The sequence below is a fragment of the Panthera pardus genome, unplaced genomic scaffold (assembly GCF_024362965.1).
Source record: "Panthera pardus isolate Hobbes unplaced genomic scaffold, ASM2436296v1 HiC_scaffold_22, whole genome shotgun sequence".
In the NCBI taxonomy this organism is placed as follows: Eukaryota; Metazoa; Chordata; class Mammalia; order Carnivora; family Felidae; genus Panthera; species Panthera pardus.
Window position 1 is genome coordinate 78,048,490 of NW_026526788.1, and position 25,518 is coordinate 78,074,007.

The 25,518-nt window shown below is 43.4% G+C and overlaps 1 protein-coding gene across 3 annotated transcripts in view; it reads left to right on the forward strand.

Moving 5' to 3' along the window:
• ACADSB (acyl-CoA dehydrogenase short/branched chain) overlaps positions 1–24,274 on the forward strand; it is a 37,219-nt gene extending 12,945 nt beyond the window's left edge. For all 3 annotated transcript variants that reach the window (XM_019424705.2, XM_019424706.2, XM_019424707.2), the window contains exons 2-11: positions 5,903–6,062; positions 6,277–6,377; positions 9,327–9,533; positions 10,307–10,477; positions 11,473–11,598; positions 13,275–13,367; positions 16,861–16,950; positions 21,118–21,255; positions 23,277–23,376; positions 24,112–24,274. In XM_019424705.2, coding sequence (XP_019280250.1) covers positions 5,903–6,062; positions 6,277–6,377; positions 9,327–9,533; positions 10,307–10,477; positions 11,473–11,598; positions 13,275–13,367; positions 16,861–16,950; positions 21,118–21,255; positions 23,277–23,376; positions 24,112–24,182 — 1,257 coding nt within the window. In that variant the 3' untranslated portion in view covers positions 24,183–24,274. The remainder of the gene's footprint in view (positions 1–5,902; positions 6,063–6,276; positions 6,378–9,326; positions 9,534–10,306; positions 10,478–11,472; positions 11,599–13,274; positions 13,368–16,860; positions 16,951–21,117; positions 21,256–23,276; positions 23,377–24,111) is intronic.
• The last annotated feature ends 1,244 nt before the right edge of the window (positions 24,275–25,518 follow it).

The following is a 25,518-nucleotide window of genomic DNA, read 5'->3' on the forward strand; positions in this document are numbered from 1 at the left end:
CTGGGAGACTCAGCCGGTTGAATGTCCGACTCTTGATATCAGCTCAGGTCATGCTCCCAGGCTCGTGGGATCGAGCCCCCCGTTGGGCTCCACGCTGAACATGTTGCCTGCTTAAGATTCTCCCTCTCTGCCCTCTCTTTCTCCACCCCCCCCCAATAAAAAATAAAGTAAAATTGAACTGGGTATAAGGGGAAGATGGAATGTTGCTGTGGCAAATGAATCTAACGATATTACAAGTTGTGATACTGAGGTTTATAATAAACACATGCCGGGTCTTCCTTCAGGGTTCCTGGCTCATAGCTCCCCAAACCCTGGGAATTTCCTAGGCAAAAAGAGCAAAGAGCATCTTTCATGAAAATAATTGGGATCCTGTTTGCAATTCCTGAAATAGTTTGAGAGCCTTAAAGGTGAAATGGGTGCCTTGTTACTCCTACTGGACCCCCTTCCACGGCACTTGAGTTTCTGTCAATGAGATGACTTCTAGACTGCAGCAAAGGGTGGGGGCTGGGTTCCTCGGGAGCCACTCTTGTGATGAGATGGTTGGGCCTTTCAGTTTCACACCCCCCACCCCCTCCACCAGGCTCCTGGGAGGGAAGAGGGGCTGGAGGTTGAGTTAGTGGCCAATGGCCAGTGATTGAATCAATCTGGTCTCCGTAATGAAGCTTCCATACAAACCCACTGGGACAGGGCTCGGAGAGCTTTCCGGTCCATGAGCACAGGGAGGTGCTGGGAGATGGGTGCCCGAGTAGAGAACACAGAAAGGTGTGCTCTTTCCCCACACCGCGCCCTGTGCATCTCTCTGTGTGGCTGCTCAGGAGTTACGTTCTTTGATGATAAATCAGTAATCCAGTAAGAACAATGTTCCTCTGAGTTCTGTGAGCTGCTCTAGAAACCTTAATGAACCCAAGGTACTAGGAACCTGCAATCTGTAGCCAGTGAGTCTAAAGCACGGGATGGCCCGGGCTTGCCAACTGCTGCGTGAAGTGGGACAGGAGCCATCTTGTGGGACTTGAGCCCTTGACCTCTGGGGCCTGACACCGTCTCTGGGTTGGGAGAATTGCTTATTGGTGTGGGGAACACCCCCACATGTTGGAATTCGTCCCAGAATTATTACAGGACAGTCACATCACCCCACACAGGGGGCGGGGAAGAAAGAAGCCGCAGAAACCATGTTTCGATTGCCAAAGACAAAAAGGCCTGTGCGCAAGCACAGATTTGTGTCTCGCAGTGGTCTGGGTTAGCAGTTCTGAAACTGTTGTAAAACGTGTACTAGGTTTAAACAAGTAAATCATCCTAGGTCTCGAGAGCCAAGTTTCTCACTGTCGGAAAGAAGTTACCAGTAAGAAAAGAAAACTGGAATGTGAATTCTGTGGTTCCGGGATGAAATCCAAGCAGGAAAGGGCATGTCTTCTTGCACACATGCGGGAAAAAGAGCTGGGGGCACATTTGGTGGGAACCTCTTAATATAGACATTTAAGGTGCAAAGCCCTCCACGTTGCATTGGAACACTTCCTCGGGAAGAGCCTAAGCGGGGCTTCGCAGGTTCGCAAACTTCTCTCATGTGTCCTCCTTTTTACCTTTCACGAATTGTAAAAGCCCGTAGAACTGAAGCACTCTAAAAATGTCGGGAACGATATTTCGTTATGCTGGAACACGATGGATATGTTCCATATATAACAGATGTAATGGATTTAGCAAAAAACAAAAACAAAAAAACCTACCAGTCAATCCACAGTCAAGGGTTCTTCACCTTTTTGTGTGCCATAGATGAAAGGTACACAGCAGTGTAGTGAAATTTAATAGACCTTTTCTCAAAATGTTTTAAAATACATAAAATATACAAGACACAGGAAGCCAGTTATGAGAAAAGTTATAAAGATATTTTTAATTGTGATATAGTAATACGTATTTCTTAAGATCTGGCAGCAGCTCTGTAGTTCTGAAGTAGTAAGGAGCATCAAGATATTTGCACCAATTTATTTGATACGAAAATATCTGTAATTTCTTTTGATGACAGAGCCACAGATAACTTGTAACTTGTTGCCTCCGTTTCATAACTGAAGGAAATGCTTTATTTCCATTAGAGGTTAGTGAGATAAAGATATAATTTCCCCCATGCAAGTTCATGGACTTTATTGTTCCGTCCACAGGAGTCTACAGACCCCAGGTCTGATCATCAGTACTTCTAAGGGCAACAGAACTCTGGTCAGCCGAGTAGGAAACAGATCAGACTCACGTTACGGAAAGTATTTGGCAAGGCATAAATAACTATTATTCCATTCAAGGAGCAATTGCTGCCCTGTACAAAAAAATGTGATGATGTGGTACAATGGGTTATAACTGTGGAAAATCATTTTGATGGAGTGGACACCAAAGCCGCACAGGCTGAGGTCAACACTGAAGGGCAGGGGACAGTCGAAAATCATCATCGAAACCTTGGGCTGTGCAGTTTAAAGGCGAGGCCAGGAAATGTTTCCTTTATTAAAGACTGTCATATTAAAAGGAACTTTTTTTTTTTCTGCCAAAAAGGAGAGGTAATAACGTTCAATGCTTTGGTTCCTAAGGGATTCCAATCCCTTAGCACACAGCCACTGTATTTTATTATCGCATCTTCCTACGTTTGTATGCCTACTTTGTAAAGGACCTTTGCCTCTGTTGTCTTGTGAAGCTAAAATAATTGCTATGTGTCGAACACTTTGTCGGTAGCAATTTTGAGGCTAAAGCGGGTCACGGTTATGTCAGCAGGAAAAAATGGGTATTATTGTCATACCTGCTGGCTTCTTAAGTTTCTCAGTGGTGGGCTTTCTGTTCAACTCCAGTACAAAGGTGATACATTGACTCAGAGACACAAAGAACTCTGTAGGGGGTCTGGTGAAGTAAATAATCTCTTCCAGAAAGAAGAGAGGTGGGCAATGTGTTGGGGTTTTAAAATGTAACAGGCGAGTTTCATGATCATTTTGTGGAGGAGATTAGTCAGCTCATTCATTCATTCCAACATCTCTGGACGGTCCCATTACAGGACTCGCCCCCCCCCCCCCCCCCCCCCCCGCCCAACCACTGAGCAAAACATACCCTTCCACCTCCATAATTCCATTCCTTCTCCCAGCCCGTCCCTGGTGCCTGCTGTCACCGATCACGCTCTCTCCTGCTCCTACTTAGCTCTCTGCTGCCCTCCTCAAGCCCCTGTGCACCTCCCTTTCTCAACCCCCCTCTCCTTACCCGTGATTCTTCACCTGTGTCATCAGGAAGAAGACACCACCTCATGTATCCCCCTTCCTTCTTTCTAGTCCAAAGTTTTCCTCTCCCAACTGTGTCTTTTAACAGGAAGAAAACGTTCCGCGCAACTTCGCCCTAAACTATCTGCCTCCTGATTGCGCAACTTCGCCCTAAACTATCTGCCTCCTGATTCTGAAAACGAAACAAATGAATTACAAAACTGAACCACATTTTTCTTCCATGTGGCCAATGTGTGTTTCCCCCCTGAATCTAGAGCAGAGCACATCTGTACCTGGGCACATAATTGCAAAGATTGACCCGTAGGTGGGAAAGATTAACAGTGGTTTCAAACACAGTGACTTGCTCCTTTTCTCTCTCACTCACTCCCGTTTTTTACTACCTTCTTTTTAATCCTGCAAAACTTGACTTTTTTTTTTTTTTTTTTTTTGGCCTGTTCCATGAGCCATATCATGTTCTCCCTTATGCCCTACACTCTCAGGCAATTGGCAGGTGCTCAGAAAGTTCATTTTTAAATCTCGTTGAGTAAAAGGAACACACGAATTCTTTTTTTATTTTTTATTTTTTTTTATTTTTATTTTTTAACGTTTATTTATTTTTGAGACAGAGAGAGACAGAGCATGAACGGGGGAGGGGCAGAGAGAGAGGGAGACACAGAATCGGAAGCAGGCTCCGGGCTCCGAGCCATCAGCCCAGAGCCCGACGTGGGGCTCGAACTCACGGACCGCGAGATCGTGACCTGAGCCAAAGTCGGACGCTCAACCGACTGAGCCACCCAGGTGCCCCAACTAATTCTTTTTTTAAAGCAGCTTAATTGAAGTATAACTTACATACCATGACATTCACTCCTTTAAAGTGTGTAGAGCAACGGGGTGCCTGGCTGGCACAGTTGGAAGAACATCTGAAGCTGGATCTCGAGGTCACGGGTTCGAACCCCACGTTGGGTATAGAGATTACTAAAAAATAATAAACTTTAAAAAAATAGGAAAAATAAAGTGTGCAACGCAATGATTATCAGTAAATTGACAGTTACAGAATCATCACCACAATCCAATTTAGAACATTTCCATCACCCCCCAAAAGATCATTGTGCCCTTTCTTGTTTTGTTTTTTAAGTAGGCTCTACACCCAGTGTGGGGCTTGAACTCACGACCCTGAGATAAAGAGTCACGCGCTCTACCAGGTAAACCAGCCAGGAGCCCATCATTGTGCCCTTTGTAACCACTGCTCCTTCTCACCCCCCCAGCCCTAGGCAGCCGCTGCTCTACTTTCTGTCTCTGTGGATTTGCCTTTTCTGGAAATTTCATGTAGATAGAATCATACGATCTGTGATCTTTTGTGGCTGGCTTCTTTCACTTAGCATGTTTTTACGTTCAGGAAAAGACTGATACCTTATCTGTTTCCCTTGCAATAGAATTCTACAAAATAAAATTGGAAAGGTATGGCAAGTATTTAAAATTCGATGACTTCTTTTTTGTACAAAATTGGAGCAAATCCATTGTTTAAGCAGAATTGGCACGTTTGAAGGATTTGGGCCACTGCGGCAGGGAGATACACGAATGGCAAGAAAAGCCAGCCTTGCGGGTTAACTCTGTTACTACTGCCACAGCTACCTCTGGTAGGACCCCCACTGCTGTGTTCTTAGGGGCCCGAGTAGAAATAGTCATCACTGTTTATTGAGCTCTTACTATATGGCAGGTGCTATGCTAAACCCTTCATGCAGATTGTCTCATGAATCCTCACAAAACTCAAGGGATTATTATCTACATTTTGCAGGGAAGGAAACAGCCTCAGAGGTTTTAACTGAGGCTGAAATCACTTGCCCAAGACCACATAGCTGGTAAATACCAGATGCTAGGTTTGAAACTAGTCCAGTCCTTGCAGACTATAGAGCCCATTTTCTTAACCCTTATGCCACATTGTCTCTTACTAATGAGAAGCTGACAAAACAAAAGTAGCCTCAGGAATCAAAAGAGGCTGGCTTCTGCAGCCAGTAGGGCAGGGGACTCTCCTCCCCCACCCCTGCTCAGTTGCCCTGTGCAACCCACCCCGCTTGAGAATGCTCTTTGCGCTGGTCACCCAGTAGTGCTTTTATATTCAGGTTTCCCCTTCAAAGAAGCCCATGGAATGCAACATTTTAAGAATGAGTTCCACCTAGAAAGTTCTGTTTCCTTGAAGGTAAAAGGTAATCATCCGGGAAATTGGTTTAGTTAGAAGAGCTCATCACTGGTAAAGGACACACATGTTAAAAAAAAATTTTTTTTAACGTTTATTTATTTTTGAGAGAGAGAGAGACAAAGCATGAACGGGGGAGGGTCAGAGAGAGGGAGACACAGAATCCGAAACAGGCTCCAGGCTCTGAGCCGTCAGCACAGAGCCCGACGCGGGGCTCGACCTCACGGACCGCGAGATCATGACCTGGGCCGAAGTCGGCCGCTTAACCGACTGAGCCACCCCGGCGCCCCAAGGACACACATGTTAAACCAACTTGGGTTTTGGGTCCCAAGACTGTGAATTTTAAAATGCGCCAGCTCACGTTCCCCTTCTTTGGTGACGCAAGAGAGGAGAGTGGGTTATAAAGTTATTCCCGAAGAAACTGATGTTCAGATACTTTTCTTTACCTTGTGTGTGTGTGTTCCCTGTTCAACGGGGGGGACCGTTCCTACAGCTAAGAAGACATGTCCCAACTTGCCTGTCTTCTTGGAAAACTCCTCCCCGTGTCCTGAAATCTTCCCAGTCAGCAGCTCTGCTCGGTGTAACAGATCATGGGCCATCCTGCGCCGCCCTGCAGATGTTTACAGAGGAGGAGATGATGATTAAGAACACAGGTGAGTAGATGGCTCACTTTCACCTCCAGACCCCTCTGGTCACCAGTTGGGTCCCTGGTGTGAAATTCCGTGATGTGCCTGGGGGATGTGTGCACCTCAGTTTGTGAATGCAATTTTTTTCCCATGAATTTAAAACATTTTTTTGAAAACAGTAAAACCTGCTATATTAAATAGAATAAAGACGTTATCAGTATTGGTTTTTTTTCCCCTACAGTTAAAAAATTTGCCCAGGAACAGATTGCTCCTCTGGTTTCAACGATGGATGAAAATTCAAAAATGGAGGAATCAGTAATACAAGGATTATTTCAGCAAGGGGTATATACTTTGTAATTCTTCCCATTTCAAACTTTAAAAATACTGTACTTTCCGGCATTCAAATGTAGGCATGCTTTTAAATTTAGGGACTTTAATGATGGCATAACGAAGTCTTCATTTCCTAGTCAGAATTATCTGTGTTCTCATTCATTCATCCATTTATTTTTAAATGTTTATTTATTAGAGAGCATGATTGGAGAGAGAGGGAAAGAGAGAATCCCAAGCAGGCTGCACACTGTCAGCACACAGAGAGCCCGACTCGGGGCCCGATCTCATGACCGTGACATAATCGTGACCTGAGCCGAAATCCAGAGTCGGATGCTTAACCGACTGAGCCATCTAGGCGCCCCTGTATGTTCTCTTTTAGATTGAGGTCCTAGTTAAAGATTTTCTTTTAATTGATTTAACATTTGAAATTGGAAATCCTGTACTTCTTAAGTAAAGGGCTTAGAAGCAAGTGAGAGTGATTTCTTTGGACCTGTGGTACTCAGCTAGAGGCCGTTTTGTCCCTCAAGAGATATTTGGCAGTGTCTGGAGACGTTTTTGGTTGCCACAGCTAGGGGTGCCACTGACAACTGGTGGGATAGAGGCCAGGGATGCTGCTAAACATTGTACTGTGTACAGGACAGCTGCGTGACAAAGAATCATCCAGCTCGGTAATGCCCAAGATTAAGAAGCCAACTTTAGTGAAACTTCATAGTCAAGTGTATATTCTACCTGAGTCCCTCTGTACATGGTAAACTTAGAAGTTCAGGTGACATCTGAATTCCACATTAACTAAGGAAACCGATTTCCAGATTTCAAGTCACGTAGTCCTTTGATGGAAGCCCAGGATACAGAGCAGATAAAAGTAGAATTGTTTTGGGGTGCCTGGGTGGCTCAGTCAGTTGAGCGTCTGACTTCAGCTCAGGTCATGATCTCGCAGTTTGTGAGTTCAAGCCCTGTGTCGGGCTCTGTGCTGACAGCTCAGAGCCTGGAGCCTGCTTCCGGTTTCTCCCTCGCTCTCTGCCCCTCCCCCGTTCATGCTCTGTCTCTCTCTGTCTCAAAAATAAATAAACTTGAAAAAAAAAAAAAAGGTAGAATTGTTTAGGCTGTGGGTTTATCAGCATGGGGGCTCCAAGGAGAACATTTTCAGAATCACTGCACTCACTCGTCATCTCTCCCTCTCCGTAGGCGTGAAGCAATCATTCATTTTTCATTTTGAATACTAGGGATATCCCAGAACTAGTAGCTCCTATTCAGAGCCCTTGGCTAAAATCTGGTTTGTTAATCCTGTTTGAAAAATAGCCTTTCTCGCCAAACCTAAATTGTTTTGCTTCTTCCCGGTTTTAAAGAGACCAGTTTTTTTTGTTTTTTTTTTTAACGTTTATTTATTTTTGAGACAGAGAGAGACAGAGCATGAACGGGGGAGGGTCAGAGAGAGGGAGACACAGAATCCGAAACAGGCTCCAGGCTCCGAGCTGTCAGCACAGAGCCCGACGCGGGGCTCGAACTCACGGACCTCGAGATCATGACCCGAGCCGAAGTCGGCCGCCCAACCGACTGAGCCACCCAGGCGCCCCAAGAGACCAGCTTTTTAATACCATACATAGTGATTTTTCCACCTTTCTTTAAAGCAGTGAAACGTCTGGGAAAATGGAATCTTCTGTGGAGTCCCGGTGGGTCAGATAGCACCCGTGAATCCAGTTTTTTGGGCAGGCTTCGTCTCCACTGTCTGCAGAACCTCTAGGCTGCTCTGAGGAGTCTTAGTGTTTGCTCTACAGTTTGGACTCCACTCCCCCCACCAGAGAGTTTTCGCTGGCTGGGTTCGCTGCGGCCCCACGGCCTGCTCTTCCTTAGGTGGAGCGCCACCTGGAGGCTCTGCTTGACTGCACACATCCTGCACCGGCTATTCTCAGCCTCCTCTCGTCCCCGTGCTGTGGTCACCGGCCTTAATAGCTGACAAGTACGGTATTTCCGGTACTTGTAGGGAAATACTTTACAGTAGGGAAAATCGGTGACTTTTTTGGAGAAGCAGTGTCTCTGACAGCTCTAAGGTATTACAGTCAGATAAGTTATCACGCCCTCCTCAGACTTCAGGCACGCCCGAATCCTTCAGTTTTCCCTGGTAGAACATCATTTGTAGTTCTCACCGTCTCAGTCTCCCGCCTTTGTGCTTCTACCTGCCCATCCGCTAAGCTTCCCATGAGCTTAAACATAGCAGCCGGAACCCAGACTGCACCGTGCTGCAGCATTCCAGAAGTGTCTGCGCAGAATGGAAAGGAGCAGTATTATCCTTTTACCTGTGAACAGCTCTGGGTCTTGATTTACACGTACACACATTCTCTTTCTGAAAGAGAATACTTAGAAGTAGGGGACTGGGGACATTTCATGTTCCAGACTCAGGAGTAGCTGCTGAACAGTCAGACGGGCACTGGAAAGCCTTGGCCAGAATCTGGTCGTGTTTACCAGGCTCCTCTGCCTTGTCTGTTGTGGTTCAGGAAGAGACCACCAGATGTCCACTAACCGTCCGGACTTGCCACAGTGCCCCCAGGAGGAATGGTCATTCAGTCATTATCTTGGCCGAATGAGTCAAGGTGGAGGCGGCTGACCAGAAGAGATCGTGACCCACTGCCTTCCTCCGTCTCCTTAGTGTGCGAGACTTTGTCATTATTCCATTCCATTATCCTTCAGAGCATTTCACCAATTTTTGTGTTTTAGATTCCATAAGGAAGCAAATGATAGTTCTAGTGTATAACTACATCCTATTCAAATTTATATAGTTACATATAGTTTTATAGTTTTTGTAACTTACAACGTAGTGAAGTAGCCATACCAAAGTAAAATGAAATATGCGATTTTAAAATTAGGAACTTATATAGTTAAACTCTGGTTTTGAACTTGTTCTTGCAAGAAACTTTCCCATACAGAAACTAACTTTCTTAATCTGTTTCTTTGTTCTTCCTTTAGTTGATGGGTATTGAAATTGAAACAAAATATGGAGGAACAGGAGCTTCCTTTTTTTCCTCTATCCTAGCGATAGAGGAATTAGCCAAAGTTGATGCATCTGTGGCTTTGTTGTGTGACCTCCAGAACACCATCATTAACAATCTGATTAGAAAACATGGAACAGAAGAACAAAAGGCTACCTATTTGACCGAGCTTGCGACAGAGAAAGTGAGTTGATAGTTGTTGAAATGAATCTGATCTCTTCCAAACTTAGGACATCTTCAGCTGCAATGTTGACTCCTATCCAAGACCACAGCGCGGCACCATTCGTCAGTCAAGCAGTGCTCCATAAATTAATGCTATTAGAAAAATCTATTCTACCTCTCATTTCTGCTCAGCAATTCAGAGAATAATCATCACAGAAAAAAAAATTTTTTTTTTTTTGGCCCCAATTATATTTTCGTAATACCTTTGTTGGTAGTTTCATTTATGGTGAGATGTCTAGAAAACTGCAGTTATTAGAACCAATTTCATTCAATTTAACATTGAATATGTGTGCTTAAGTCTTTAAATCTGTCTTCGACAAATAGTAGGGCATATTTTATGTTTAAAAAAATTTTTTTTAGTGTTCATTTACTTCTGAGAGAGAGAGGGACAGAGCATGAGTGGGGGAGGGGCAGAGTGAGGGAGACACAGAATCCGAAGCAGGCTCCAGGCTCTGAGCTGTCAGCACAGAGCCCGACACAGGGCTCAAACCCGGAGCCATGAGATGATGACCTGAGCTGGAGTCCCAACGCTCAACTGACTGAACCACCTAGGCACCCCAGTAGGGTGTATTTTAGAAAATAATAACGTGAAGATACCATTATTATTTGGATAAGTACAGGCTTTTAAAAGTGGCTAAAGCTTTCACTGACAAATGTTTACTTTACCATAAGTATTTGTTATACTGAATACATATACAGTTATTAACTTGGAATTTTTTTTGCTTGCATATGTAGATAGGAAGTTTCTGCCTTTCAGAGGCTGGAGCAGGTAGCGATGCATTTGCTTTGAAGACCAGAGCTGATAAAAAGGGAAATTATTATGTCATCAATGGGTCAAAGATGTGGATCACCAATGCTGAGTATGCGGGGCTCTTCCTGGTGATGGCAAACATAAATTCTGACCTTGTAAGTTTGGAAGCAAAATTGCTTCCCTCCGCCGCCCCACGTTTTCTCTTTCTATCTCTTGCCTGCGTGCATTTCCTTTTTACAACTTGGTCTGAAATCCTTCCTTCTCCTCAGGACTAAAATGTTAGGACAATTGATTTCTTTTCATCCTCTTATTTACTGATCTTCCTGAATAAATACGGTTGATGTGATTATTACTTACATGGAGGACTATTTATTAATTGCCACCTAGTGTGTTATATAGGAAGCTAATCTTCCATTCTGTAGGATTCCAGAGTTTCTATTTAATGATGAATGTAAGTACTGACTTAGTACATTTTTTTTTTTTTAAGAATATTTTGTGTAGTTAGAAAATAGATACAGGGCAAAAAAGTCAATACATTTTATCTTTTGTCCTTTCTCTGACCTAACACGTAATCGAATTAAATTTTGAAACTTTGAAGTATTTAATAAAATTAAATTTAAAACATGGAAATTCTCATGATCACACAATACCTTAGCATATCTTAATTTTACTAGCCATAATGGCTTTTGAAAAAGTCAAAGAACCTGTAGCCTTCTTAACTCTGAACCTAGTGCTTTCCAGAACTTCTTGTGTCCTAATGCACATGTTGTAATTCTGAGTCCATTGATATTTTAAAAAAAAATTTTAATGATAATTTATTTTGAGAGAGAGAGCCAGAAAGAGAGAGAGAGAGAGAACACAAGTGGAGGAAGGGCAGAGAGAGAGGGAAAGAGACAATCCCAAGCAGGCTCTGTGCAGTCAGGCCAACGGGGGGCTCGATCCCACGAACCATGAGATCATGACCTGAGCCAAAACCAAGAGTCAGATGCATAACCAGCTGAGCCACCCAGCTGCCCCTGAGCCCATTACTATTCAATGCTGAAGTTCAGTTTTAATTTTCTGGTAACTTTCAACTGTTGGAAACAAGGGATCTTCCCAGTTCGAGTGTGGCAATAACATTTTTTATTTGCATTTTAAATCTTCTTTTTAGGGGTATAAAGGAATTACCTGCTTCTTAGTAGATCGCGATACTGAAGGCCTTCACGTAGGGAAAGCAGAAAACAAAATGGGGTTGAGAGCTTCTTCCACCTGCCCATTAACGTTTGAAAACGTCAAGGTGGGTGTCTTAGAATTTCCAGGGAAAGACTGGTGCGAAATAAGCCTTTGCACGGAATTATCGATGTGCAAGAAAAGTGTCACAATGTTGAGTGTGCATAGGAGAGTATTTTGTAAAACTGGGATGATGTTCTTAGGTGAGACTGTGACTAAATGTGCTTATTTTTTAAATAAGTATTTTTATTTTTTTTTAAGTTTATTTATTTTGAGGGAGAGAGTGTGCGTGCAAGCGAGTGGGGGAGGGGCAGAGAGAGAGGGAGAGAGAGAATCCCCAGCAGGCTCCACACTGGCAGTGCAGAGCCTGACGTGGGGCTGGAACCCATGAACCATGAGATAATGACCTGAGCCGAAACAGGAGTCGGACGCTTAACCAACTGAGCCACTGGGGCGCCCCCTAAATGTACTTTTCACAAGAGTTTAGGCAAAGGATGGAAGCTTCTCCCCAGCAGCTGGCCTCAGAGCCAATGCTGAAGATTAATCCTATTTATGCCTAAACAAATTTTTGTTGTTGTTTACTTATTTTTGAGAGAGAGAGCACGCGTGCACACAGAAGAGGGGCAGAGAGGGAGGGAGAGAGAGAATCCAAAGCAGGCTCCTCGCTGCTTATACTCACAAACTGTGAGATCATGACCTGAGCTGAGGTCGGATAATTAACCGCCTGAGCCACCCAGGCGTCCCCCCACCCACCCATTTATACTTTTTAATTTATATGCTTGTGAGCCATTTATACTTTATAAACTTACATTCCGAGACAGGTGTGTGGTGTTGGATATACTAAAGGCCACAAGGTGGGGATGTTACTCGGCGAGCCTGGGAACCGACCTGGCGTCACCCCACCGTTCAGTGGAATCAGTTCCAACCGAGGAAGAGAAGATGGCCAGAATGCTTAGTTAGAACTTGACTCAGGTGGAACAGGTTGTGACGGGTTTTTTACCACTCCTATCGCCACTCGATTTTTCTGTTCGTGAGTGAGCATGTGTTGTGTGTGCCCACGGGGTGACTGTACAGATAGATGTTTCAGCCTCACTGATTCCCCGGACTGGCTTCTTTCCCGCTGCCCTTTCTTCCTCTGTTCTGCCCACTTCCTCCCCCAGGGTTATAAAGCTAAGTGTCTTGTTTCATTGTTCCTAGTCTAGATTTTTTTTTTAAAATGATGAATAAACACTTTATTTCTTCTCTCCTTTTTGCCCTCCCTGGTATGCACATGCAACTGTGTGCACACAACCTCAGTTGATTTTTACGGGAAGAATAGTCTTGGCAGAAGAAAGGTTTCACACCCTTGATTTAGGAAACCACTTGCCTATTTTCTGTGATCTCTACAATGTTGTATCTCATCCTATAGCATACAGATTAAAATCCCAAATCTCATTTGGGATTCAGGAATTGTATGAGATTACCCTTTCTCTAGACCCATTCATTTGTTTCACACACGCCTGGGCTAGACGCTAGAGGACGCAGTAGCAAACAGCACAGACTTGAGTCCTGTGTCTCCCAGAGCCCGTGTGTGGGAAGAGGTGCAGAGGGAGAGACGGGGGTAGCTGACAGTTTCCTTGGAATTTGCTAAGTCCTGGGCTGGAGTCCTATGACGCGAATTGGGAGTACTGTGCATGTAAAACTATATAATCAAAATGAACTCTGTAAAATTAAATGGAGAAATAACTACATTTTTCCCTTCAGGTTCCAGAAACCAACATCCTGGGACAAATTGGACACGGCTATAAGTATGCCATAGGGAGTCTTAATGAGGGCAGAATAGGAATTGCTGCACAGGTTAGTCACGTTGTGGCCATTTCGTTTGACTCTTGCACAGTGTGGGTCCATTAAACGTAGAAAGAAAAAAATGCAGGAAAACTGATGAATATTTGGAAGCGTGTGAACACAAGATGGCGCCCTTCCCTTCCGTGAGGTGGGAGAATGGCGTCTGACCACCAGCTTGAAAATCCCACTTTTGGTCAATTATGTAATGCCCTGAGAGCCAAACAATGGCTTAGCGGTGACACTTTTTCTGCTTTGAGAATGTTAAGTATTATCTGATACCTGCATCAATCACTCCTCAAATATATTGTTAATAAATTAAATGTGCATTTTTTAGAAAATCGTTTCAATTTTTGAGGTTCATGCTAGAAGAAATTTTTTAAATTAAGAATACATAACAGTCTGTGTAGTAAGCATCTCTAATCTATAATATCTTTTTTTTAATGTTTATTTTTGAGAGTAGAGTGTGAGTGGGGGAGGGGCAGAGAGAGAGGGACACACAGAATCTGAAGCAGGCTCCAGGCTCTGAGCTGTCAGCCCAGAGCCTGATGTGGGGCTTGAACCCTCAAAAGCTCAGACATGACCTGAGCTAAAGTCAGACGTTCAACCGACCAAGCCACCCAGGTGCCCCTCTAATCTATAAATAATGAAAAATGTGTTGCCTAGTGTTGTGCGTGTGAAAATCTGGCAATTTTTTGTGTGTAGTGCTTGAAATAAAATAACCACAATAAAATAGGATATATAAGATGAGAACTATTCCATTTTTTTGATCAAATTTGCCCTTTGTAATGCATATTACATTTTTCTGTGAAGTGATACCAGTTTTCTTTTTTTTATTTTCTTTTTATTATTTTTTTTAACCTTTATTTATTTTTGAGACAGAGAGAGACAGAGCATGAACGGGGGAGGGTCAGAGAGGGGGAGACAGGATCAGAAGCAGGCTCCAGGCTCTGAGCTGTCAGCACAGAGCCCGACGCGGGGCCCGAACTCACGGACCGCAAGATCACGACCTGAGCTGAAGTCGGCCGCTCAACCGACTGAGCCACCCAGGCACCCCTCAGTTATTTTCTTGATTAGCAACATAAATAAATTCTTGGGTTTTATTATAAATGTCGTTTGGGGGACACGTGGCTGGTTCAGTTGGTAGAGCATGTGACTCTTGATCTCGGGGTCGTGACTTTGAGCCCCATGCTGGGTGTAGAGATTACTTAAAAATAAAACATTTTAAAAAATATATCATTTTGTAGAATATATTTACAGAATTTGTAGAATTCATTTAGTCAGTGAATATCCAGAATTTACAAACTGACAGCTTTTAGGTTTTGAAGATGTTACATGTATTAGCTATTGGAATAGTAAATGTCATGCTATTACCCTAGGGGTTTTTGTGTTGCTGTTAATTTGCTGACAGAATATTCTTAGATCAAAACTTAACCCGTGTTTCCCACAAAGCTAGATAATGAGAGAATTGGCATATCTGTTTTTCTTAATGTTTTTCTGTGATTCAGCGTCATCAGATACGGTGTTAAAAACTGTAGTCTGAATCTCCTTGTTCTCAGACATATAAATAATATAGATGTTCTGGCATTAAAATACACAGCCTGGGCTTTAGTCTAATTACTCTGAGTTATCTTATAACCTAATTAAAAGTTAAGGTCAGGTAGTTATTATTTCTTGGTTAGCATTGTGAATGCCTTTTAGAGCAAGAGTCACATCTGACAGAGACCCGAAGGCATCAGTCCTCAAAACTGCAGCCGAGGACTATTTAGTTTTTCAGTAAATGATAGTGAAAACATTGTACAGAGATGAGAAGCCTATTGTGATTGACAGCCAGTGATTTCAATTTTCACGTCAATGTAGGATATTATTCACATGCTGTGAATTTTAGTCCTAAGAGTTTGGTGACAGTTGGCTAAATCAAATTTAAATAAAAAAAAAAAAAAAAAACGTTTGATGACATCATCTTGACTCAGCCAAAAATGCACTGGGTCGCTGCCTCACTAAAATTTGGGGGTGTTTTTTTTGGCAGGGTGGGGGGGAGATCCTTTCATTTTTAGCACAATATTCTGTTCTCCAGAAAATTCAAAATAAAAGGCTAAAGGAAAATGTGAACACTAATGAAATATTAATAAGTCTATGGGCATTTCCCACAAAGCTTTTGCTATTGATATTTGTTTCCTTTTTCTATTTTTTTTTTAAATGTTTATTTTTGAGAGAGAGAGGAGACAGAGTGCGAGCAGGGAGGGGCAGAGAGAGAGAGAGAGACAGAATCCAAAGGAAGCTCCAGGCTCTGAGCTGTCAGCACAGAACCTGACATGGGGCTTGAACCCATGAACCGTGAGATCATGACCTAAAGCTGAAGTCGGACACTTAGACCAACTGAGCCACCCAGGCACCCCTGTTTCCTTTTTCTAAAACCCACATAGTTTGGCATAAGTAGATGGTGGCTTAAGTGGCTACCTGGTGTTGAAATTTGGAAACCATTTCTAAGCTTGAATAGTTCAATACAGAGCTTAGTTAGCAACGGGACAGTTCAGCTAAGATTGTCACCATGTCCTGATTTGTTCAAGTGCCTAAATCCATGTTTTCACCAGGTGCTCTCGCTTTAGCCCTGCAGTGAACCATTAAGGTTTTAAAACGCTGATGCCGGGGCACCTGCGTGGCTCAGTCGGTTAAACGGCCGACTCACAGTTAAACGGTTAAACGGTTCATGATCTCACAGTTCGTGAGTTCAAGCCCCGCATCGGGCTCTGTGCTGACAGCCTGGAGCCTGCTTCAGATTCTGTGGGTGTCTCTCTCTCTGCCCTTCCCCCACTCGTGCTCTGTCTCTCTCTCTCTCAAAAATAAATAAACATTAAAAAAAATTTTTTTAAACGCTGATGCCTAGGTCACTCACCCCCTCCATTCTCAAGATTTAGATTCAGTTGTTAGACCCTCATGTCACTTTTTTTTTTTTTTAATCAAGTCCCCACAAATGATCTTGATATGCCTCCAGGGTTGGAAAACACTGCTCTTTTATGTTCTAGTGCCCTTTCCCCTGAAGCCCTTATTAATCCTGATCGTATGCAGAACGGACAGGAAGATAGAAGGTTAGGAAGTGACCTTCCATGCTTGCCTTCTAGAAGGACCAGAGGGAGCTGCTCTAGTCTTTGAGGCCAGTTCTGAGCAAAATTTCTGTGGCTTGCTTTATGCCTGGAGAATCAGAGCTTAGAGGAGAAGCTTCCTTAGAAGTAACCTGGTTGTACAAGTACAGCCAAGCCGTAGGATTTACCCTGCAAGAATTCAGTAGACTCATGTGTATGTGAAATCTCTCGAATCTTCTCCCAGTTACTGGAAATTAACTTCTACAAATGCAGTGGGTGAAGGTATTAACACACACCTCGCCAGCCCTTCCCCTACCCCAGCTATTCAATTTGCCTGTAAAAGGGATTTATACCCTAAATAATTAACAGTGTTAAACTTACAACAAAATAAGAAATTCTGCTCTTTTTTTTTTTTTTTTAAACAGATGCTGGGATTGGCTCAAGGCTGCTTTGACCACACTATCCCATATATGAAGGAAAGGATACAATTTGGCAAAAGGATATTCGATTTTCAGGTACGTAATTCTCAGTCTCTTTCTAGCCAGTTATACTGTCGTGGCTTCCTATTAATGAAGAGCTGTGTCATAAAGGTGTGGAGGGCGTCCCCTCGGGGGGATTTTAATGGGAGAGGTGGAGAGGAGGAAGGAATAGGTCTCAGGGAGCATACCTGTGAATGCCTTGACCTTCTCCAAGGGCAGAACAACAGTCCTTGAGGCCCGCCTGTGGCATGACTCCTCTCTAAAGATGATACTAGGGTGACTTCGCATCCGCTAGATGTGTAGAGTATTCAGCACATTGCCTGAGTCTAACGAGTGCTCAGTAAACGGTAACACTTGTTAGGAATCCCCTGCGCAGGTCAGAGCCATGCGGTAATCCTCAAAAGACGACACCTTGACCCTTCTTTCTTGTAGAAGGTACAGTGTGCTGCAGTGGGTACAAACGAGATGTTCTCAGCCAAGCGTATTGGGAAATAGGGGCCCGGTCTAATGATGTAGCTTCTCGGAGCTCCCCAGATAAGGGGACCGTTGGTGACGGTGGCATCTTCCGGTCCATGTTGAGGCCTTGCTGGGTTCGGGAAAGCCTGGAGTGACAGCTTACCAAGCTTGCTTAAGCACTTTACCTAAAAATCCCGAAAAATTGCTTTACATGTTCACAAAATCTTCTTGTAAGCAGGCCCCAAGTACAATTTCTTATTCCGTTACCAGTTCTGTTGTGATGTGTTGTCTTCAGGTGCTGTAGTAATTATTTGTCATTACGTGGGCACACACAGATTGCACGTGCATGGAAATACGAGGCACAGTCAGTTCTGGCCTGGAAAGTCTGAGTGAGCATGTCAGTCCTGGCCAGGGCCCCCCACAGCCTGTGCTGTCGTGGCGTCTTATACGTGGGAAGCTGAAGCATCTGGAGATTGAGTTCCCAAGGACATACAGCTAGTAATGTGTCAGATTATCAGATTATGTCCCAAGGACATATCAGCTAGTAATGTGTCAGATTCTGTCTTGGCTTCTGGTCTTTCATGTTATTGTACTAGCGAACTCTCTCAGGCCAGCTACCACACAGATTGCAAGGAAAGGGACAGAATACGGAGGCAATTTGAGGGAGATCTCGGTACGCCAGAAACTATTTTTGTGTCTGTGGAGTTGGTAAGGGAGGGATACGGGGTCAGGTGTACTAATTGGTATAATCGTGGCACTTCCAGAGATGCCTCTTGTGGCATTAGAAAACACTTAGAAACACTTTTGGAAAACACGTTTGGAAATTCGATCTTGAAAAACAACATTATTTATTATATATAATTATTTTATAATATATTTTTATACATCTATCCACGTATATCTGATGCTTTGGTTAAAGGTAGAGTTTTCTCTAACTGCTTTAATCGCATTAGAATAGTTTGTGTTTTGCTTTGCATGTGATCATTCACATCTTTGTTTTGTCCAGACTACAAGCTCCTTGGGTAAAGATGAGGCCTCTTCATCCTCACTTCTCTCAGTTGTGTGTTCAGGATAGATTCATTGACTATGTTCTCCATGTCAGGCCCTGTGTTCACAGTGTAGTCAGGGAACCGGTATTCAGCAATCGTTAGTTCTTGTAGGGCAAGAGACATTGCCGGCATCAGCTTTATGCCTCTCCTGGCACCTGATGTGGTCATTGGAGTGGACAACCTAGATGGTAACTGTTGGTTTAATTGAACCGAATGTGCTTTTCAAAAATAATTAGAATCTGCATTCCACATAACAAGCCATAAACTATTTCTAGAATAGTGATATTGGCATAGAAATAGACAAATTGACTGATGGAACAAAAAAGAAAGGCCAGAAATAGACTTAGGCACGTATGGAAACCTGATGTAGGATAGTAGTGGTGTTGCAGATCACTGAGTGGGGCTATTCTTTCCTTGTGGAAAAAAAACGAGACTGGATCCCTACCTCACACCATACATGGAAAATAGATTTCTGATATACTAAAGATGTAACATAAAAAATAAAATTTTAGGGGCGCCTGGGTGGCTCAGTCGGTTAAGTTTCTGACTTTGGCTCAGGTCGTGATCTCACAGTTCATGGGTTCAACCCCCATGTCATGCTCTGTGCTGACAGCTCAGAGCTTGGAGCCTGCTTCGGAATCTGTATCTCCCTCTCTCTCTGCTCCTCCCCTGCTTGCACGGTCTCTCTCTTAAAAATAAATAAACGTTAAAAAAAATTTTTTTTTAAGTTTTAGGAGAAAATAGAGAATATCTTTATGCTCTCATGGTAGGGAAATTATTTTGTAAACAAGGCCCCAAAAGACTAATTGTAAAAGATAATAATAATGGTGAATTTGGCTACCAAATTTCTTTTCCTCAAAAGACGCCATAAAGTAAAAAGATAAATTAGAAGGAGGATGGTATTTGCTGTACACATAGGTTAGTGAGTGTTCAATTTATTATGATGCTTTATAAGCTATACACATGTAACAGATTTTTTTCGTGCATACCAAATATTACAGAAAGAGAAGGAGAATCTATCGGGTATTTTCGAACTGTTTTTAACTGTTCTCCTTGCTGGGCTATATAAGTCATAAGCACAAGGAACTCTGACTGTCATGTTCAGTGCAACATCTTTAGTGCTCAGCACAGTGCCTGGCGTATAGTAGGTGCTTAGTACATATCTGGGCAGACAGAGATATTGGGCATGAGAAATTTCTGTTCGTAATAGACATACCCATGTCCGTATTTCCAGGATATAGTTTGTAACTATAAACTGCTAATACTCATATTCTCACTCACTGTCTCACTCCTTTTCTTGATTAACATTGAGTGAGTGCCCATCCATCCTCTAAAATTTGAAGTGGTAGTGATTTCTTCAGGGTGTTTTATTTTGTTTTGTTTTTTTAATTAGTCTTCTGTTGTCTATAACCCTAAAGAAACTGGTACCTGCTCATGAATATTGCCGTAGAGGTACTTTAATAAAGATACTTAGACAAAATTGGAGCTTCAACTGTTCTTTCACTGCTTTGCAACTAACAGCATCTATTTATTTATGTATTTGTTTACTGATTTACTGATTTATTAAAAAAAAAAATTTAAGTATTTATTTATTGTTGGGACAGCGCAAGCAGGAGAGGGCAGAGAGAGGGCGACAGAGGATCTGAAGCGGGCTCTGCACTGACAGGCTAACAGCAGCGAGCCCCACTTGGGGCTCGAACTCACAAACCACAAGATCATGACCTGAGCCAAAGTAGGACGCTCAACCCCTCTGAGCCACCCAGGTTCTCCCTAACAGCATCTTTTTTTTTTTTTTTTTTTTTTTTTTTTTAACATTTTTTATTTATTTTTGGGACAGAGAGAGACAGAGCATGAACGGGGGAGGGGCAGAGAGAGAGGGAGACACAGAATCAGAAACAGGCTCCAGGCTCCGAGCCATCAGCCCAGAGCCTGACGCGGGGCTTGAACTCACGGACCGCGAGATCGTGACCTGGCTGAAGTCGGCCGCTTAACCGACTGCGCCACCCAGGCGCCCCTAACAGCATCTTTTTAATGCACCAAGGCTATATGCAGAATCAAAATTTTATGAATTCAAGCAGATGAAAAATATGTTCACACTTTTGCTTTGCTGGGATTTAGTTTAAGCTTAATTTTGATCATGCAATGGGCTTAAATTATTAAATGTAACAGTCAAATTTTGTTTTGTTTTTAATTTTTTTTAACATTGATTTATTTTTGAGAGAATGAGACAGAGCGTGAGTGGGGGGGGGGGGGTGGGCAGAGAGAGAAGGAGACACAGAATCTGGAGCAGGCTCCAGGCTGTGAGCTGTCCGCACAGAGCCTGATGTGGGGCTCGAACCCACGAACTGCGAGATCATGACCTGAGCTGACGTTGGACGCTCAACCGACTGAGCCACCCACGCGCCCTAACAGTCAAATTTTTAAGCCTCATTTTGTGATGATTTCTTAAGTCTTGACATTTACAATTATATGAATTTTGAAAGTTGTCTGAGAAATAATGTATTTCATTTTAGATTGCATATTTTAATTATTATTTTTTAGATTGGAGATTTTAAAGTATTTCTACAAGATGAATGTAAATTCCTTTGCAGGGGGTGCATATTTTCAGTGTGTCAGCACTCCATGTCCAGGCAAGACTTTGAGGATAAGCGGTGTTTTCGTGAGTCCTAATTCTCTAACTTGGGCCTAAATATTACAGGGGCTCCAACACCAAGTGGCTCAGGTGGCCACCCAGCTGGAGGCTGCAAGATTGCTAATATACAACACTGCTAGGCTTTTAGAAGGTGGAAAGTCATTCATGAAAGAAGCATCCATGGCCAAATACTATGCATCAGAGGTAAGACAAACAAAACGTAATTCACCTTCCCCTCCCCGTTATTTAAAAGTATTAACCTTTCCACTTAGGAGTGTTGATAATTGGTTTGTTTTTCAAGTAAAATAACGTAGACTTTCCAGTTCCTGCAACAGAAAAGCACACTTGCAAACCTTGCGTAGGAAAGTGCTCAATTCTACGAGGTCTTGATGTCTTTACAGGCTCTTCTGTGGAAACCGAGTGGCCCAGTTCAGGTAGAACACCCACCATAAAGCCCTGGGTGAGCCTCAGTCTGAATGATGGCATCACACCCGTGGCTTCCAGTTGGGGCCAGGTGAATGCCATGGGAGCTCATGTGAAATAAAAACACAAGAAGAGATTGTTTCTGCTTTAATTTAATGCTTTCTGTTGATACTTCTGCCTTCTCTGTTTAACCCATTGGACACTGGCCGGAGAACTTTGCCCGGTCGCTGACTGCTACGTCCCATCCTCGGCAGTATGCCTTATTCATTCCATAGCTTCCGGTAGCCACTTAACGTCTCAGCCCCCAAATTTAATCTCCTGCCTCAACCTCCCTTCTGGGTTCCAGACTAACAGATCCAATTTCCACTTCACCTGCCCAACCCATCGCACCAGTCAGATGCCTGAGCGTCATCTCACCACCCCCTTCCTCGTCGTCTCCACCTTGAGCCCATCATCCAGGTGCTGAGGACTCTGCCCCGAGTATTTCTTGCATTTGTATGTTTCCCTCCCTTTCTGCTGCCCCCTATTGAACAAGCCGGGTGATTTCTTCACCAGACGCCTCCACTCATCTTCCGACTGCTCCATTGGTCCTTGTCGCTTCCTCCAGTCCCCTCTTCCCTTTTCTTAGTGTTCACGAGGCCATGCCATTCCAGCTTAACCTTCGTGGCTTCTCACGGCAAATGGAACAGTGCTTGTATTCATTTCCTATTGCCGCGTTTAACAAATGACCAAAAATGTAGTGGCCTAAAACACTGCAGTTTTATTATGTCATGGCTTTGGAGGTCACAAGTCTAAAGTGAATATCACTGGGATAAAATCAAAGTGTCAGCAAAACTGCCTTTCGGAAGCTCTGGGGAGAATCCATTTCCTCACTCTTCCCGCTTCTAGAGGCTGCTCACATTCCGTGACCTGTGGCCCCGTCCTCCGTCTTCAAAGCCAGCGGTAGCGTGTTCAAATCTGGCTTGAGCCGTCCTGCCTCTGTCTTTCCCTTATGAGGACCCTTGTGATGCCATTGGGCCCACCCAGGCAGTCCGGAACCATCTCCCTCTCAAAGCCCTTAACTTAACCACATCTGTGGGTCCCAGTGGTCATGTAAGGTAACAAACATTAGTTTGTGGGGATTAGCATGCACACAGACTGGGGGGCCATTACAGTATTAAACATGCTTGCCCTCAGGAGGCCCGCCTGCCTCTCCATTCTCTTCGCAGCTTGCCCTGACCCCAGCCCACCATCTCTCAGGTCCTTGAGGTCGGTAAACCCGTTCGCCCCTTGAAACCCTCCCACACGTTCCTCAACTTGACATGTCCCCTCACTCGTCCTTTGGGCCTCAGTGAAGCTGTAATTTCTTCACATTGTTCTCCCTCTACATCACATCAGCTTCCCTAGCCAGTTCTCCTTGCCTCGTAGAGTTGATCACTTTCTGTAATTGTTGGTTTGATGTGGGAACCAAAAGACCAGTGACCGTCGTATACCGCCCCCAACCATCGTTTACCCAGTGGCTGGCGGAGTACGTGATGTAAAGAAGGCCCTTTGTGTATATATTTGCTGAGTAACGATACCTGTCGGTGTGCATACGTGTCTGAACAGTACCCTAACGTTCTTAAGAAAATAGGAATTTTGTGAATAAACACGAGTTGCCAAAAATGGCGTAGAGAATGGGGCTGAAGAGACAATGCGATCTTACAAAGTAACTCCGATCAGCGGACAGCAGTGGCTCCACGTTACTAAAATATTCCGCAGGAGTGTTTATGGTGCATGAGTTATGCGGTTTCAGCATATTATTTGCTGCTTGGTTTTGGCAGATTGCAGGCCTCACAACCAGTAAGTGTATCGAGTGGATGGGAGGAGTCGGCTACACCAAAGATTTCCCTGTGGAAAAATACTTCCGAGATGCAAAAGTTGGTAGGTAGATTTTTTTACGTTTTATTTTGTTTTCTTTTATTTGCCTCTGTAGCTGTGTGGCCTGCTGTATATGTTTGGTTTTATATTACCGTACTTAGGCAAAGGCAATTGTAATCTCTTCACTATTGTGTTTATTGGCTCTCTTCTTTTCTGGGGCTGGGCTTTTCTCCCCCACCTCTTCCTTCAAGAAGAAGGATGGATTTATATTTTTTAAGACATCAAGTTGCCTTTATAAACGCCTCAACAGAGCTTTTCGCAAAACTGCAACCAAACTGACTTGTCATTTTTCTCTTACCAAAAATGTTAATACGTTTGATTCGTTTAATGCCGTTCTTTGAAGCTAAGTTCTAATTTCAGAAGCCCAGCGCCCCATCAAGCCTGAGCCGTCTGACGCTCCACTCCCAGGCGGGAAGACCAAAACAAGGAGCTTTGAAAGCTGTCTGTTTCAGAGTGACAATCCAGGCTCATGCGTTGATAGATTGGAACAATGAACTTCAACCGTTTACTACTGATTCTGGAATCAGAATCCAATTTCCAAATGGAATATTTTCATCTCTTAGGCAAAATGACTTTGTCATATAGTACCATATTCAGGGGATATTGAATGATATCACTAGTGACAGTTTTATAGCAAATATACAGAGGTAATGTGTAGAAGCTATGTCTTAATGTAGACACGTAGTTATGGGTGCACTCCTAATTTTTTTTTTTTTTTTTGCTCCCTTTTTATTTAAGGCACAATATACGAAGGAGCTTCAAATATCCAGCTCAACACCATCGCAAAGTGCATTGACACAGAATACTGACGTCCACAGGGACGGGCCTCTCCCCCTTGTCGCTGGTATAAAAGTCTAAACTATCGTGCCTTTTTGTGGAAGTAAACCTCCATGGCATTGAAGTATTCTGTTCAAGGCCTTAGTCATGATTCTTGGGATTGATCTTTTGTGTTTTATCTTTCCAGTCTGCATAAATTAGGCACCGGGAAATCATTTTTCAAATTTGGGAAGAAGGGCATCTGTGTTTTCTCCAAAACTGTTGTTAAAGTTGTACACGTGTAAATCACTTCAGCTTCAGGGCAGACAGACGTTTCACTCTGTCAGCATTTGGAGAAATGCATGTGAAGTATTACGTACAGACACGACTGCTTTATATTCCTGTTAAATCTTTATTTTTTGGATCAGAGAAACATTTGTTATAGCTGGCCATTCTATTGATCGATTCAGTTCTAAGTTACTAGCCTAGGTAGGAACTGAAAATGTATTTAGAAAAATCTAAAAAAAAAGTTTTAAAAAAATGTTTATTTTGAAGGAAAAAGAGAGAGAGAGAGTGGGCAGGGGAGGGGCAGAGAGAGGGAGAGAGAGAATCCCAAGCAGGCTTCTCGCTGTCAGCAGAGCCCAATGCAGGGCTCTTATCTCAAGAACTGTGAGACTATGACTGACCAGGAGTTGGAAGCTTCGCTGAATGAGCCACCCAGGTGCCCCTAAAAAAGAAGGTTACTTTTAAAAAAGAAAAATCTGGGGTGCCTGGGTGGCTTAGTTAAGCGTCCAACTTCAGCTCGGGTCATGAGTTCGAACCCCATATCGGGCTCTGCATTGACAGTGCAGAGCCTGCTTCAGATCCTCTGTCTGCCTCTCTCTCTGTTCCTCCCCAGCTCGTTCTCTCTCTCTCTCTCTCTCTCTCTCTCTCAAAAATAAACATTAAATAAATAGATAGAAAGATCTGAAAGTTCTAGTTCTAAATGGAAGTGGGTGGAAAATAAGGGCATAATTCTATAGGTCATATGATTGAAGACATTATTTTAACAAAAGAAAGCAATACGATTTGTTCCTATAATTGAGCTGCGTAAAAGATGCATTTCATGATGCTTTCAGCAGATCATTTTAAAAACAAGTTCTTCTCGGGGCTCCTGGGTGGCTCAGTCGGTTGGCCGTACGACTTTGGCTCAGGTCATGATCTCGCGGTTCGTGAGTTCAAGCCTCGCGTCAGTCGGGCTTGTGCTGACAGCTCGGAGCCTGGAGCCTGCTTCAGATTCTGTGTCTCCCTCTCTCTTTATTCCTCCCCTGCTCGCACTCTGTCTCTCTCAAAAATAAATAAACGTTAAAAAAAAAAAAAAAGAACAAGTCCTTCTATTAGTTTTCAAGC